The sequence below is a fragment of the Anser anser genome, assembly GCF_964211835.1.
Source record: "Anser anser genome assembly, chromosome: 9".
NCBI classification, from domain to species: Eukaryota; Metazoa; Chordata; class Aves; order Anseriformes; family Anatidae; genus Anser; species Anser anser.
Genome location: NC_139729.1, coordinates 20,501,048 through 20,516,121, shown reverse-complemented (window position 1 = coordinate 20,516,121; position 15,074 = coordinate 20,501,048). Strand labels below are relative to the sequence as shown.

General features: G+C 38.7%; 1 protein-coding gene across 13 annotated transcripts in view; it reads left to right on the top strand.

The window, feature by feature from the left end:
• Positions 1-15,074, top strand: part of LOC310904146 (uncharacterized protein) — a 372,616-nt gene that overhangs the window by 99,302 nt on the left and 258,240 nt on the right. For 12 of the 13 annotated variants that reach the window (XR_014588061.1, XR_014588062.1, XR_014588063.1 and 9 more), the window contains exon 3: positions 14,645-14,730. Coding sequence is in view for 1 of the 13 variants with exons in the window: in XM_083848460.1 (XP_083704586.1) it covers positions 11,299-11,373; positions 14,648-14,730 (158 nt within the window). In the remaining 12 variants the exon portion in view is untranslated. Of the gene's footprint in view, positions 1-10,408; positions 11,374-14,644; positions 14,731-15,074 lie in introns of those variants that run through there. The other variant, XM_083848460.1, reaches the window with a different exon arrangement.

The window sequence follows — 15,074 nt, the reverse complement described above, 5'->3', positions numbered from 1 at the left end:
TGTTTCAAGACCATACTGGGGACAGAGTTACTTGGAGCAACAATGGGCTGGAGCAGCATCAAGTGAGTAGCCCGTTTGTTTGGACCTCATGGATGCTGAGAGCTGCTGCGTAGCAGAAGTGTTTTAATGGAGAGGTTTTGGCACCTGCACACTCACCCCTCCTTTCCTGGCTTGCATAGCAGCAATAAGGTGCATCTGACTTAGAGAGAGACCCTTCTCAGGATTCAGATGCTGGAAGGGTTAATGGGTGGTGTCAGCCAGGTCCCCAAAGTGAGTTTCCTCTCAAATGTTGCGTTCCCAAGAGCAGCTCTAGGAGAGCTGTTCATTCTGTTGGGACATCCTCCTCATCTCCAAGCATAACTTCTTCCCATTTTTTTTGTTCTTTCATGCTGGTCTTGTAGTGGTGTGTGTGTGTGTTATAGTTGAATTTCAGTGTGTTCATAACATTTTTTTTTTTTATGGTTAGGGTTTGAGAAACAAGTGATGTCTTTGTTTACTGAAATAAGAGTATGACTTAAATTGTGATTATTATTTGTACCCACGATCTGAGCTGGGCTTTGGTAGACAAGGACCTCATTACCACCTGGGCTGCCATTGCACAGGGAAGATATACAGTCAGATAAAGCCCTGGTTGCCAAAAAGAATAGGCAAACCAGACAGAAAAAAATGGTTTTATTCCCATTCTACACAGGTGAGTTGAGGCAAGTCCATGGTATGAAAAAGTTTGCATCTCTTGTGTTCCTGTATGTGTCCTAACCGCAAATCATCCTTCAGGCAACTTTACCTGTCACTCAGGCTGTTAGATGAGACTTGCTCCTGTGGTAACTTCTGCAAGTTCAAACTTGTTCTGAGCACATTTTTGGAAGGACAAGTCACTGCAGATCCGTACTTAAAGCACGTGGGAGGACAGGACCACCAGTTCCTGGGTTGTTTTGCATCAAGAAAGCATGAGTGTTTTCCTTATTTAGTTCTACCTTATTGTATTGGAGATATTCATTATAGAAGCAAATTCTGTATCCCATGAAATGTTTAATGTTAAGAAAATGCTTTGGTTTGAATAGAGTTTAAAATCAAAATAGAATTTTACTTGAAACGTGGAACCAAATCCAGGCAGCTGCAGTTGGCTTGAAAACAGTGGCAACGACCAAGGAAGAGTTATTGCTCCACTCTAATGGAAAACACCCCTTGGAGTTAAGTAAATGAAGAGGAATATCCCTGTTTTGTAGGAGGAACCAGAAACACATTTTCAAAATGCTGCACCCGAGCCTTTGCAGGTCAGAGGGATAAGTTCAGTTTTAACTGAGTTAAAAGTCAGTCCTGTGCTGAGACCACTGGAGTGTGTCACCGTTCATGGGTAGCACTCCATCAGCAAGTGCGTTTTTGTCTTATTTTGCCTGGTTTGCTGTGTTGCCAGGTGCTAATCCTGCGACCTACCCTAATTCTCAGAGTTCTTTTCCTATTTTTCTTTGCAGGATAACAAGTATCTTGACTGTAATCTATTAATTGAATTGAATAAACTTGTTTCCCTAGCAGTGAGAGCATATTGTTTGCACACAGTGTCATCCCAGGCCCTCCAGCTATCGAAAGATTGCCAGATATGTTTATTAAACCCCCTGAGCTTGGAAAGAACACAGAAAACTGTCATCTAGAGCAATACGAAAGTGCCTATCTCAGCTGGGGATCTGGCTGTTATGAATAAAGGAAGAGTTTGTGGTAGAGTTTTGAGATGTAAAGAGAAAAGGCTTCCCTATGGTGCAAATGTGTTGGAACCCTCAGGCGAGAAAAAAAACCACTGAATTGTTGCTGGCAGTACAATGTAATTATTGAGTTAGCTACAGCTAGGTCTGAGAGCTGATGAGGTAAAGGCCTGGTGACTCTGACTTCTCTTCTCTCTTTTTTCCCCCTCAGGGCAATTAATGTTTTTAATCATATTTTTTTTTTCTTACTGATGGTGGAACCACATATATCTACCATGTTTCTGATTATTTTGTGGAATAATAGCTTTCAAGGTTCCCCTGTTTTGTGTCTGTTTCCTCTCCGTGTTCTAAGTGAAAACCAAACTAGCCAACAGTGAACGAAGAGATGGAACGAGTAGTAAAACTTGGCTCCAGATCTAAACTCTCCTAATCTACGCTGGAATCGCAGACCTGGCGATTCTGGTTTCTTGCACTATGTCCTGGCTTTATTGAGTTTTTCCCTATTGACGCAAAAGAAATCAGAAGTTCACCTACATGTAACAAAATCAGAGCTGGAGAATCTAAATGAGAACTGTCTTGGTGATGAATGTTTGACCTGAAATCTTACATACCTGAAGGTTTATTAGATTAAAATGTCTAAGTCAGCAATTGCTAAAAAATTTTGGTTGTCATCCCACTTAGAGACTGATTTCAATACAGACTACAACACAAACTGAAATTATATTATTAAAAAGGGGGAAGATTCATTTCTGTTGATCTGATGACTTCACTTGAAGTTATGACTTTTCTTTGGGAGATGCTGCTCCAGGTGCTGCAAGGCACCCAAGTGTTCCTTCTGCCTCTTTTCCCTATCTGCTCCATTAACCATTATAAAGTTCTTGTTGGCCCCTTTGGGAAAAAAGTTTCCTATTAATTAAATTTCTACCCTTTGTCCTTCATATGTGATGTGGCTTTATTTTAGTGGAAAAAAGTGTTTTTACTGAATCTTATCTTTTTTTTTTAAACATAAATCATGTAGGTGCTGATATTGGCAGCTTGCAGTGCACAGGGAAGGTATGGTAGAGTACACACTCAATATTTAATGGTGAGAAGACAAAATGTGTTGTGCAGTAAATGACAAGTGGTGAGGTAGAGCTCAAATGAGGGCTGATACTTATCTCTAGTTCCCATAAATTGCCCAAAGACAGTCGAGACCTTTCCACTGACTTTGGTGAGCTGTGGCTTAGGTCCCACGTGTTTATATCCAAAATACATTGTTGTCCTTGATTATTTATGTTATGCCTCAAGGCTTCAGTCCAGATCTCTGGATCCTGTTGTGCTGGATCATTATCGGAGCACGCAGCTTAGCACTGCTCTTAAAGCTCTTTCAATCTAAGCAGAGTAGCTCTTTCATAAAGCAGTCCTCTTCTAGAAGCAGTCATTTGATTCATGTGACGGCACACAAGAGTGGCCTGCTTGTCTTTTTGGCTGCCCTGTTTCTGTGTTACAGTCCCTGCTGCTGTTGCCATTTAAGCCAAAATGAGATTTTTGTTTATTTGTTTTATTTGTTACTGTTCCTCAAGCTTAAGGAAGTACTTCACTTTTACAGGCATGCACTCCTTTACTTTCTGTTGCAGTGTAGCCATATTTTCCTTGCTTTTTCAACGGGAATGCTATCTGTGTGAAACTGTGGTTGTGTTCACCCTAATCTGTGAGGTTTCTGTAAAATAATTTTGGCTTTACTCAAGTATTTTCCAAGTAGATGCATTAAGATGTTCCTGTGGTCTGTTCTTTGTGTTGCATCTTTTAGTAGAGGTGAGCTTATTTCTTCGGATCACAGACTGATGATTTGAAGAGTCATGAGCTTTTAAGATTCAGATTTTCACTACTGACATCATAGATGGAAGATTTTGAAGTCTTTGGTGTGACTATGGGGCGAGGACCATCATTTTAGTCACCCTAGGCTAAACTCAAAGGAAGACAGTGGGTACTCAGCTGGGAGATCCTGGTTCTGTTCTCGGCTGGACTGCTGGCGTGACACTGAAGGCTAAACAAATGCCTTTGTGCATCCTTGGTTTTATTCCCAACTCTCCTATGACCTGTCTGGGTAGTCTGGGGGAGGAGCTCTCTTATTAAGTGTCATATCGACGGTACAATATACATTTTCTCTAAGCACTTGCTCACCTGACTCCTTTCATAGTTTACTGCAGATATATGTGATTCAGGCTTTGTCATTTAATAAGCATTGTGTTCTAAAATTGTTAGTGGTTAAAAGTAAGCAGGCAGTGATGAGTTGGATTACTAAAGATGATGTTTACACAGTGTGAGCTCTGAAAACACCACAAAGTAGCTTTCACTAGGAAAGACAGTCTTAGTAGACCTCATAGTTCTTGGTGCATATCTGAGGCTTTTTTTTTCTTCCAGGGAAACTGGGGAGAAATTCTCCAGCACGATCCGTAGTTCAAGGTTTTGCCTACAAATTCAAAGGTGTATTACAGTATAAATAATTTTCAGTTTAAATAGGTAATATCCGGAGTCCATTAAATGATCTTTAATATATTTATATTTAAAGCCACATATAAAAAAGTTATAAATGTATAAAATTTGTACAATCATTACTTTGCTGAAGTCAATGACAAAACTCCATCAGACTTTAGTGGAACAGAACTTTTCCTGGTGTCCCTCTTTCACGGGGAATTTTTGAGATTTCAGTTTGACTTTTGAGGCATACTTGAGCAGAACTCCCAGTTTCAGAACTCTTGAAGAAACCTTCAGGGAAAAAATGTTTTTCAACTTCATTTTTTTTTGTTTAGTGTTTAAAGCAAACAAAACAAATTTAAGAAGGTTAAAAAAAAAATTTGTTTTGAAAATATAAAAATGGAAAGTTTTCATGCTGTAGAAATGGGAAAATCTGTAGTAACAATGAAATTGCAAGGAAATTGACCCAATTTTGAGTCATTCTTTGTAATGAAAATGTAGGGCTGTCAAAATATTTATTACCAGCTCCAGATTTCATTCCAGAAACTGTATTAGTTGTGCTTCGCACAGATTTTTTTTCAGTTTTACTTTCAGATCTCGGAGAATGAAGAATACTACATGTCATTATTAATGTAAAGATGACACCATTTAGTGCTTTGCTGTGGTCTTCCTGTGTCTATCCTCACCTAGTTGCTCAAATACCTACCCCATAAAGCACTCATACATTTATTACAGAAGTAAACATTTCAGATTAACGTGCTTCAGCTGTAAATATCAAAGAGAGCAAAAAATAAAATTTGGCTTAAAGCCTTTGTATCAACATAGGAGAAAAATACCATCTACTAGCAACTAAATCAAATGTCTATTTTCTATAAATTAACCAAACCTGCAAAAAATCATATATTTAGGTTACAGTAAGCAAAATGATTGTATGCATTTCTTTAAAATATTCAGTTGTCCTTTGAAAAATCCCTACATTAATTTTTATTATTTTATCATTGTATGATAAAATCATTATCTTGATTGTAAGAAGAAAAAAAAAAAAGGTAACCCCAGAGTTTACTTGCAGCAGAGGTAAGTGTGAATCAAATCAGCTTGGATGACTTTGTGGTAAAGTCATTTTTTCCACAGGTCTTTTACCCAGAATGACAGTCTGTGTTCCCTATTACCCCTTTACACAATATTCAGTTGTTATGATATTGTATATATGCATTAACAAATAAAGGAATGCATCCACAACAATTATGTTCCTCTTCTGCTTGATTTAGTTGTCAGCATGCATTCATGACTCTGTAAAGTATCTCCTTCACAGCCTTGTCAGGCATACCTTTTTCTCCCCATAATGTCAACTTCATACAGCAGGCAGGCCAGGTGAGCTTGGCTCACTTTCAGGTTTTGTCTGTCTCTTTATCTGAAAATTTTAAAGGGGGGACGTCAGAAGAGGTAATTGCAATAAATTACACACTGTCTGTTGTAAATTGTGATGAGAACATAATTGAAAATTGAGCTGAGAGGCACTTCCTGGATTCAAGCAGTAAGAGAGCCAGAGGACAGCCTTAGCAATTTGCGGTGGGTCTGCAAAGTCATTTTTTCCACCCCTCTCTCCAAAAGTGTAATTGATTCCAGTGCTGTACGATTACGCTCCTGTGTCAAGGGTTGGCCTGAGGGTCCTGGAGAGGGTTATGGAGATGATTCTGGGGGGCTCGCACAAATAATTGACTTGTTTCACGTGAGTACTGTGTGAGGGGAATATCAGCTTTTTCCGACAGGAGAAGTGGAGCTTGACTGCTTGTGCAGAGATGTCACCGTTCAGAAAGGAACATTGTTCAAGGTTCCCAGCCATTGTGCGTTTGTGTGAGCACTGGGATATTTGTGCCTCTCTCAGGCATTGCTGGGGGTGGAGATGAGTGTTAGGGCTGGGGGAGGGGGGAGTTAATTTTACGCTCTTCCACCCACTTTTTCCTCCTCTTTCCTTCTCAGCTAAATAAAAATGTGAAATGCTAATGAACAAATCAACTTAAGTAGGTATTATTATTCATAGCAGAGACTCAAACCGAGAGGAGCTAAGTGACTGATATGATAGGTACAGGAATCCGTACCAGGAAAGGATTAAGAGTTGAAATTTTCCTTGGCCATTCAACCCTGCTGATGCTGACCTAGCTCAGCATCCTTTCTGCACAGTCCAGGGTCACACCAGCTGGCAAAAGAGCTTGTGGATTTGAAAGTTGTGCTAAGAGGGATTTAGTGCAGTAACCTTGGTAGAGCTATCTAAAATGTACTAGAAAACAAGACTTTGTTTGTGACTCTTCTTTACAGAATGAGATGATGAATTTTAAAGTTTGGCTCCATTTCATGGCATATCTTCAGCTTGACATACGTTTAGACTTTCAAGTATATTTGCATTCCTTTAGATCTATGCATATATACAATATCACTACAGAACAATAAATTTGTGAACAGAACACCTTCCTATGAGGGAACGTTAATTACCATATTGCATAAAAGACCTGTGCTAAAAATGAATTTACTATAGTCTCCCAACAGCTGGAATTACACAAAGCTGAGAGTACTTCTTTCTTATTCACAATTCATGTGAAAATAATTGTGTATGTGTGTGCATATACACATGCGTATTTGCTTATAGCCAGGGACTTTCAGCCTCCAGCTCTAAGGAGATTTAAACAAACATTTTCATTGCCATGGGGAAATAGCCTTTAAACCTCTGAATCCAATTCATGTTTTGAGTACTTCTTACCCCATTGTAACATTTATACCGCTGCACCGGACTTTTGTAGGTATAATTCTTTGACGGTGTTTCCCAAGAAGGATGACCTTTTTGCAAAAGCCTCAGTAACTGCTGGATAAAGAATAAGCAGTAGCAAAGTGGGCAGCCACCTGTGTTTGGCATCCTTGGCCCCGTGCCCCTGGGAATGGTCTGTGCCTTATGGGCCCTTCTGGAATTCCCCCCAAAGCAGCGAGTAATGGCTTGGGAGAAGACTGAAGCAGGGAGGCAAGGCTCAGCATGAGGAGATATGACCTGGGACCTGTAAATTTCTATCTCTTTCTCCTTCCCATAGAACTAGAATTTGAGACATGTTTCAGAGGTAATCAAGAACACGAAAAAAAATTTGTGTATTAGGCCTTCATGAAAATCATGCAATGAGCTACTTTACATATCTACTTTGTTTACAACATTCCGTTCAATGGCAAAGTTCACTTTATGAGGGAAAATGGCCAGCCCTGCCTTGGCCCCTTTCCTCAAACTGAGAGAGGCAGCTCTGCTGGGCTAGCTGGTGGGTGGGTACCTTGAATAACTGAACACAAAGGGATTTTAGGTAGCTGTAGTTAGTAGTTCTCAAGCTCTTTTTTGGCGGATGCAAGAGGCAGTGATAGTGGGTTATGTTACAGACCTGATAAAATTGTATTGGCTGAAAAGTGCTAGGGGGTTTATTTGTAGTAGAGATGGGCAGCTAAGTGGATTAAAAAAGAGGAAAAAATAGTTTTCATGACAAATCTATTCCCTTTTCTTCAGCTGGAAAATTTTGTAACTCTGACATTTATGCCTGTCTCTAAAATTAAGGAAAAGTGCCTAGCACATTTTTGGGTGGCTTTATCTGGGCTGTTGCAAAGAGGTTATGGCCTTGGCAGGGCAGTGGTATGTGGAACTGGAGTTCCATGTTTGTCAGACCTGGAGAACCACAATTTGTTCATGCTGTTCATTTGATGGCTGTTTGTAGTAGGATTTTGTCTTGAATGAGAATATAGCCTTCTAGGACAAGCACTGATGTATTAGCACAGGACTGAGTCCTTGAAGAATTGTTGAGGTGCCAATGAGGCAAGTCTTTGGATCGCCAAGTGAGTCTCAGGTTGTTTTATTTATTTATTTTAAGCTTTGAGGTATGATTTATTTATGTTGTGATTTTCAGACATGGGCCATGGTACCAAGTTTTGTAGAAACAACAAAAATATGGCACATCCTCAATTCTGGATCTGAGACTGGAAATTGGTGAATAATTATGATTCTTAAGTACTGTCAGGAAAGCAGTGCTGAGTGTGTTATCCTCAGAACATGAAACTTGTTGGGAAAGAGTTGCATTGGTGGGTGAGTGATGACCTAATATTGAACCAAAGCCTTAACAAAAGGGATTTTATGGCTAAGGTACTGGTCAGCATGGTTATATTTTCTGCTAAGTGTCTCTGGGGCTGAGCACTGGTGACAAAAATGACTTTTCTATATTTTATATCACAGCAGGTTTGACTAGTTGTTTAATTTAATTTGATTGGGCTCATAGAGCTTAACAGACAAAGGAGGAGTTAAACTGCCGTACTGGAAAATGTGGAAATTACAGTCTTTTGTTTCAGTAAACCAATTGGTTTTCTGAACAGACAATCCCAGTCATCAAGTCTTGAAAGCAATACAAAGCAGATTGGATTGTGAAGAAACCTTCATGTCAACTAACCTGCAAAGAAAAAAAGTCTTTCAAGGGCAACTACCCTTGAAAATACTCAAGAGGTTTCTTTTTCTTTGAATAAGAGTCAATAAAAAGGTGTGGAGAAAAACTTAGAAAGTTATTTAAATTTTTTTTTTGAATACACATTCATATATTTCAGTCTTATTTGGACAAAAATCTTCTAAGAAACTGTGGTTACTGGTAGGGGGTACAGAAAGTATCTTTTTATTCACAAATGAGAAGAACTTTTGATGACGTTGGAATGCCAAGTAATAATCTTTTCAATACAGAGATTTTAAAACAAACAAAAGAGATATAAAGTGCAAAAAAAAAAAAAAAGGAACTAAAGGGAGGCATGCAGTTTCCCCTCATCACTCATGAATAAAGTGATAAAAGTGTTTTGCAGAGGCAAGTTCAGAAGTAATATGGGAAAGCACAATATGGAAGATGACCTACCAGGCTAGTTGACAGAAGTGTATTACAGTGCATGGTGTTGGGGGAGATGCTAAAATATTGCCACTGGTGCTGGTGACTGGGGTCTTGAAAACTGGAGAGAGAGAGAGGGCAGGAAAAAAGCTACCAAAATATTCCAAGCCTTAGAACACAGTCTGTTTAGTTTATTAGGAAGAAGATCAAGATGTGATTGGGTGTGTGGTCACCTTTTCAGAGGAAGAACATAGTATCTGAGAGAGACTGAAAGAAATCCTCTGACAAACCCTCATTGGAGTGCAACAGTTTGAGACTTACCAACATGCAGATCCCCCAATGAGCATCTCAATAAAGCCAAGAGCAGCAGAATTGTGTTTGTGCTCCAAGTAGTGATTAATGTTGTGGGAATGGTGGGGGTTTGGACAATCTAGTGAGTAAAGTTGTTACAACAGACAAAAGTAATGGGATAAATACCTGTGTTAGAAGGGAGGTTCCTGTTTTCAGTAGCATGGACAGTTAATTTTTGTATAAAATCCCAAGAGAAAATCTGGCTTTTTCATCTTCAGTGTTGGAAGACGTGTGATCCAGGGAATGTTTCTTCACGTCAGTATTGGATTAAATGGATAAAATTCTACACTCTGTATTATACACTTTATCACACAAAACAGTATCTTTTAGCATTAGGAGATTTGATTTTTCTCGTAACTGGACTTAAAAACTAAGTTTTAAATCCAGTTATAAAGCCAGCTGTAAGAAGAGCTGGCACTTCTCTCAACAGGTTGGTTTTATTGATGGTGTAGGCCATTTTTTGTCTTTAAGATCACATGTAATTGAGATCAATACTCCCAGCTGTAACAGAAGTATCACCGGATCATATAGTATATATGTCTTTTTTGGTGCAGGTTTTTCAGAGCAATTTTACATTTTTTTTCTTCCAAAAGCAAGAGGCTTTACTTGCCTTTTTGAGCTAGAGGTGAAACACAATTAGCTATTAACAGTCCTGAGTTACGTAGCCCTGAGTTTTGACAGGGTACAGTGGTTATGTGTCACTTGGATCTCAGTGTGTGTTACTGTTCTCTATGATCGCTGCTTCATATTGTGTTTTCCAATAACGCTCTTTAAAAGCACTTGCTGTATTTGGTTATGCTTTTGGCATGTGATGCTCACCTTATTGTCTCTTCTAATTCAGGGAATGAAAATTGTTCTCGTTTATTCAGGGAATTTTTCTCTTTTAATGATGAGAAAAGTAGTAATGGGTTACAGGTGAAAATAAGCACACAATTAACGCAGTCAGGCTCGTGGGGTTTGTTGGTGCTTACTACTCCTTAATCAGTTGCAATTAACACAAGATGAGTGTTTACTCTCAATTCTCTTAATACTTGTGTAATTGACCACAATAACAAATTTACATCTCTGGATGTGCTGAGTTTTTCTTCTACCCACATTGAAGCTTATAAAATGTTTCGTGTGCTGTGCAGATATTTCAGGTACGAAAGCCTGAAATAAAATGCAATGACTTCAAGAGAGAAAGAAAATAGGCTTTTAAAAATCAATGCATTTGGTGTGTAAACATGTTGAGAGATAAATATCTAAGGGCTGTGGCAGGAATAAAGCCTGAAAACTACAAATTACATGGAACAGAATGGTTGTTAATTGCAGATTTTTGGACTGAATTCCTGCTTTGTCACCAAATGTCATACGAACTTTGGTCAGGTGAATTAGTCTTTGTTTCCTTTCTGTATTAAAAAAATAAAAAATAAAAAAGGAAAAAAAAAAAGAAAAAAGAAAGAAACCTATAAGGGGAATAATGTACTATCATGTTTCATATGAAAAAAGTTGTATACTAAATACATCAGAAAGTTGAGACCTTGTGGTGATGGGGCCACAGCTGTACTGAAGATAGGTAGCACAACATAAAAGGATGGATAAAAGACAGGCGTGGCATTGGGCCACACAGTTTAAATGTCATCGTTTACAGCATTCCTATTTGACTTAATTTATTAAAAATAAAATAAACAGAAAAACTTGTGTTTAGTAAGTATGATTATAAAGAGAATTTGCAGGGAAAATTAAAAGGAAGTTAGAAGTTCATGATTTGTTTTGTAAACATGAGCAAGCGCTCGGCATGTTTGCCTTCTTTACTCTCTAAGAAAGTGCCTCGGAAATACCACACAATTTTGTGCTGGACAACAAAAATGTAGCTAGGGAGTCCCTGCCCCAAATGATTTCCAGTTTCAGTTGGAGAGGCTCAAGAGACTGATTTAATGGAACAAAATAAGGATTTACAACTCCCAGCCTTGAAAATTACCTTCCCAGAAGCTTTGGTACTTTTAGTTCAGGTGGGTGCTGGTGAATAAGTTCAGCAGCAGAGCTCTATGCTGAAGTCTTTTAGGTTCTAGCCTTGCAAACTAAGTATGATACTGCATTGAACAAATTTACTTGTGTTTGTTGTCTTTGTGCTATATACAGACTTTTTTTAGACCCTGGCTTATGATTTTAAATCTGTAAATACATGCACACAACTGGTGTGCATCAATGCTTTTAATTCTTGACAAGTTCTTTAGCAAGTAATGGGCATGTGTTGAATCTTGTCACTCTACGTGTGTGTAGATGCCTGCATCATCTTCTGCATGCACTACAACAGCATTAAAAAAGGGTTTCAGCAAAGCAAACAGCAGCAATTCAGAGGGGAAGTAACAGACAAATGCTACCCCTAGGGATTGCCAATCATGATGCTGGTAGTTTGTGCTGCACAGAGCCAACTCTTTTTTGCATGGTGCTCCCAGGGTGACAAATGACTGCTGAGGTTCAGGTGGAAGCCACAAATATTTTATCTGAAGCAGAAGCTTCAACCTTTTCTTGATCCTCATGTGCACAAATTTGGCTTGATAATTTAAAGAGGGACACTTTCTCAATTTTTCAAAGATGACCTGTGTCCTTAAAACACAGGCTACAGCCTGAAAGCTCAAGTTAGAGCTTGGGTTCTCTGGAAAGAGCTGGCTTAAAAGGATTGCAGTTGTCAATACAGAGAAAGGGAATGGTTGCAATGTACCTGGAGGGGAAGAATGTCTCTTTAAATTGTGATGGTTAGACTGCAGTTTCTTACCATTTTTTTTCTCTGTGCGCTCTGAAGAACACCAGCCCAATAATCCTGTTGTCATCACTAAGACACTGCCACTCACCTAGTTGGATATTTGGGCCATTCATGACCACCCAACAGCATTACTCTTGGGTGAGGATTCGTAGGCACAGCTTTCCAGAACATCTGTAGAACAGGGCTGTTGTTCTGGCTCTATGTAAGGTATCAGATTATTCAATTTACTTGTTTTTTTTTAGTTATTTGTAACCAAATGCACAAGCAGATTCACAACATTCCCTAATTACCCCTCTCTTTAAGATCAACAGTGTAATGAAAACAGCAGAAGCTGTTTTACCTTCTGTACCAAAACATAAACCAAATATAGATCTATTTTTCAAATTAGTTAAATGTTCAGTTTTAATAGGCCCTTTGGTTGCTCTTCATGAAAAGCGCTTGCACCATGTAGCCTGAAGTGTGTTCTGTGGTGGTCTATAATTTGTGTAAGTATACATTAGTGGAAATAACAGTGAAAGGCTGCCAGAAGACCTTTTGTCTGTACGTATTGCCTTGTTTCTCATAAGAAGAGTTCCCCACATACTTATTTTTTGAATGTACCCTTTGTATTTATAATGGGAATGCATTCTTATTTGGTTTGGTTTAAGAAATTGAATAGTATACAATCTTTCTGGTTATATATTTGCTTGAGTTAGAAAGTGCTCCAGGACCTAATGCAAACTATCAGGAGAACACTGAAGTTGAAAGGGGTGGATGGGAGAGAAAAGGAAATTTGGGTTTCCAGGTAACTTAGGTCACTTTCTTTTGAATTTGTTTTCTTTGTTATCCCTTGAAATGTTCAGTTCTGCCCCATCCAATACATGCATGCTCTCTGCCTTGCCCATACGGAAGCTGGTTGGAGCTATAGGACCATAGGAAAGCAGTGACAGCTTTCAGCACGTGACCTGGGGACAATCACTGGCTCCTGGGCATGTGCCTACCCCGCAGCCAGAGATCCTGTGGTCCTGCCTGCTGATTGCGAGCTGTGTCTGCCCCCAGGACTGCTAAGTCCATGTGCTGAAGTATTTTTCCAGTGGGACTCTATCTCTGGTGTAAAATAGCATATATTTTCAGTTTAGGACTTTTTTTTTTAACTTTGTTTATAGTCTGTAGGATCATCTAGCTATTCAACCTTTTCCTGGAAAACTGGATAGCTAGAACCTCTTTTAAAACAAAGGTTGAAACCATGGTTTCTGATAGCTGTGACTATAGGAGAACATCAACCTTCCAAACACTGTGATAAAATTGAATGGCTTACCGAAATTCAGCAGCTTATATCAGGGTTCATTGTACACATAGGGTACATGGTTATCTTGCCTTGAAGAATTTTATTTGGGATTGAACTATTAGGGGAAAATATAACAAATGAGGTGAAGTGGTCCACAGTGTAATGGTGTGGGTTTCTTCTCTCCCATGCTGAGTAATTTTCATTCTTCAACCAGCAGTGGCATTCTTCAGACTATGAAAGATTGTAAAATACAATACGTGAACAGTAAAGTCAGCTCTTGGGTGCATTCAAATGGCCACATTATATCAACCTAAAGATCCATGTAAGTCAGAATATCTAATGCTGAGACCAGCTAGAAGGAACAGGACTATAGAGAGGCTCCTTCCCTGGTGCAGTGTTCCACCATGTGTCAGTCAGCAGCACAGGGATTTCCTCAGACATGGAAGACATCCTAGAATTATGAAATAATACAAATTGTTTATGTTACTGTAACACCTAGAAATCCTAGCTCTGAACCAGAATGCTATTATGCTGAGTGCTGCGTAATCGAGAAACAAAGAGGCTGTTCTCATTGTTGTTTTAAATCTGTTGAGCTTGCTATAAAATATAATTTGCATAGTCTGATAGCAGATACAGAACTAGATCGTGATTTTGCAAGCCGTGACCTGTAAATTTAACTGTCTTCAAGGGATTAACCCTGCAGCTTTCACGTTTGCTCACAGACGGCTGCACTCAGGAGAAATGATGTCCCTGGCATTGTGTGCAGAAGGGCTGTGGGTTCATCCAGTGGGTCTGATCCTGCAGGAGGGCTGTGAAGACCATTGGCCATGTGTCCTCTCTGCTTCGCTAGTTCTAAATTTAAAACCAGGAGCTAGATGTGGGTATGCATTTGTAGCACAGGAAGCAAAATCACGTGAAAACTTTTGGGCATACTTGCAAAACCAGATCAGGAAAAAGGGGATCTCCAGCACTTTTCTGTAGGAGGGCTAAGCTTTACATTTTAAAATGCATTTAATTGCTTTATGAAAATGGAAAAAAAAAAATACCAATTTCAGTAAGGTGCATATCAAGCTATTATAAAAAAAAAATAAATAAGTGAAACAATTAACTTTTTTCCATTGGGTAGTATTAAAAAGAATAATTAAAAATAGTTATAAATATTTCCATCTTAGAAATATTTTCTCGTATGGATGTTTCCTTTCACTTGAACAGTGCTGATTGAGCAGGAACTTTTTTTTTCTCCCTTCAGCAGAAAGACAACTTTTCACAGACCTGTCTTACCACCTACTTCCTGTTTTATTCTTTCATGGATGCAACTTTCCCTGCAGGAAGAAGGTAAGAAATATATATATTTTTTAAGCAGCAGGTTGTCGTTGTATAATGTCACATAATTAAACTGGAAACTTAGTGTGATTTTTGAATTAATAATCCAGAAGCTAAAATGTTGAAAAGGTTGACTGGTTAAAAAACAAAACAAAACAAACAAACAAAAACTTTAAATGGCAGAGACTTATCATGAATCTTACCCTTTAAAATAAAATATTTGTGCTGTAGATAAGTTATACTGTGCTAGACTTTTATTATTGCATAAGTCCAAGGGAGAGGTAGTTAAATGAAAAAATCTTCAGTATTAATCTCCTCGCAATAATTGAAATAGATGCTTTATTGATCCTACAGTA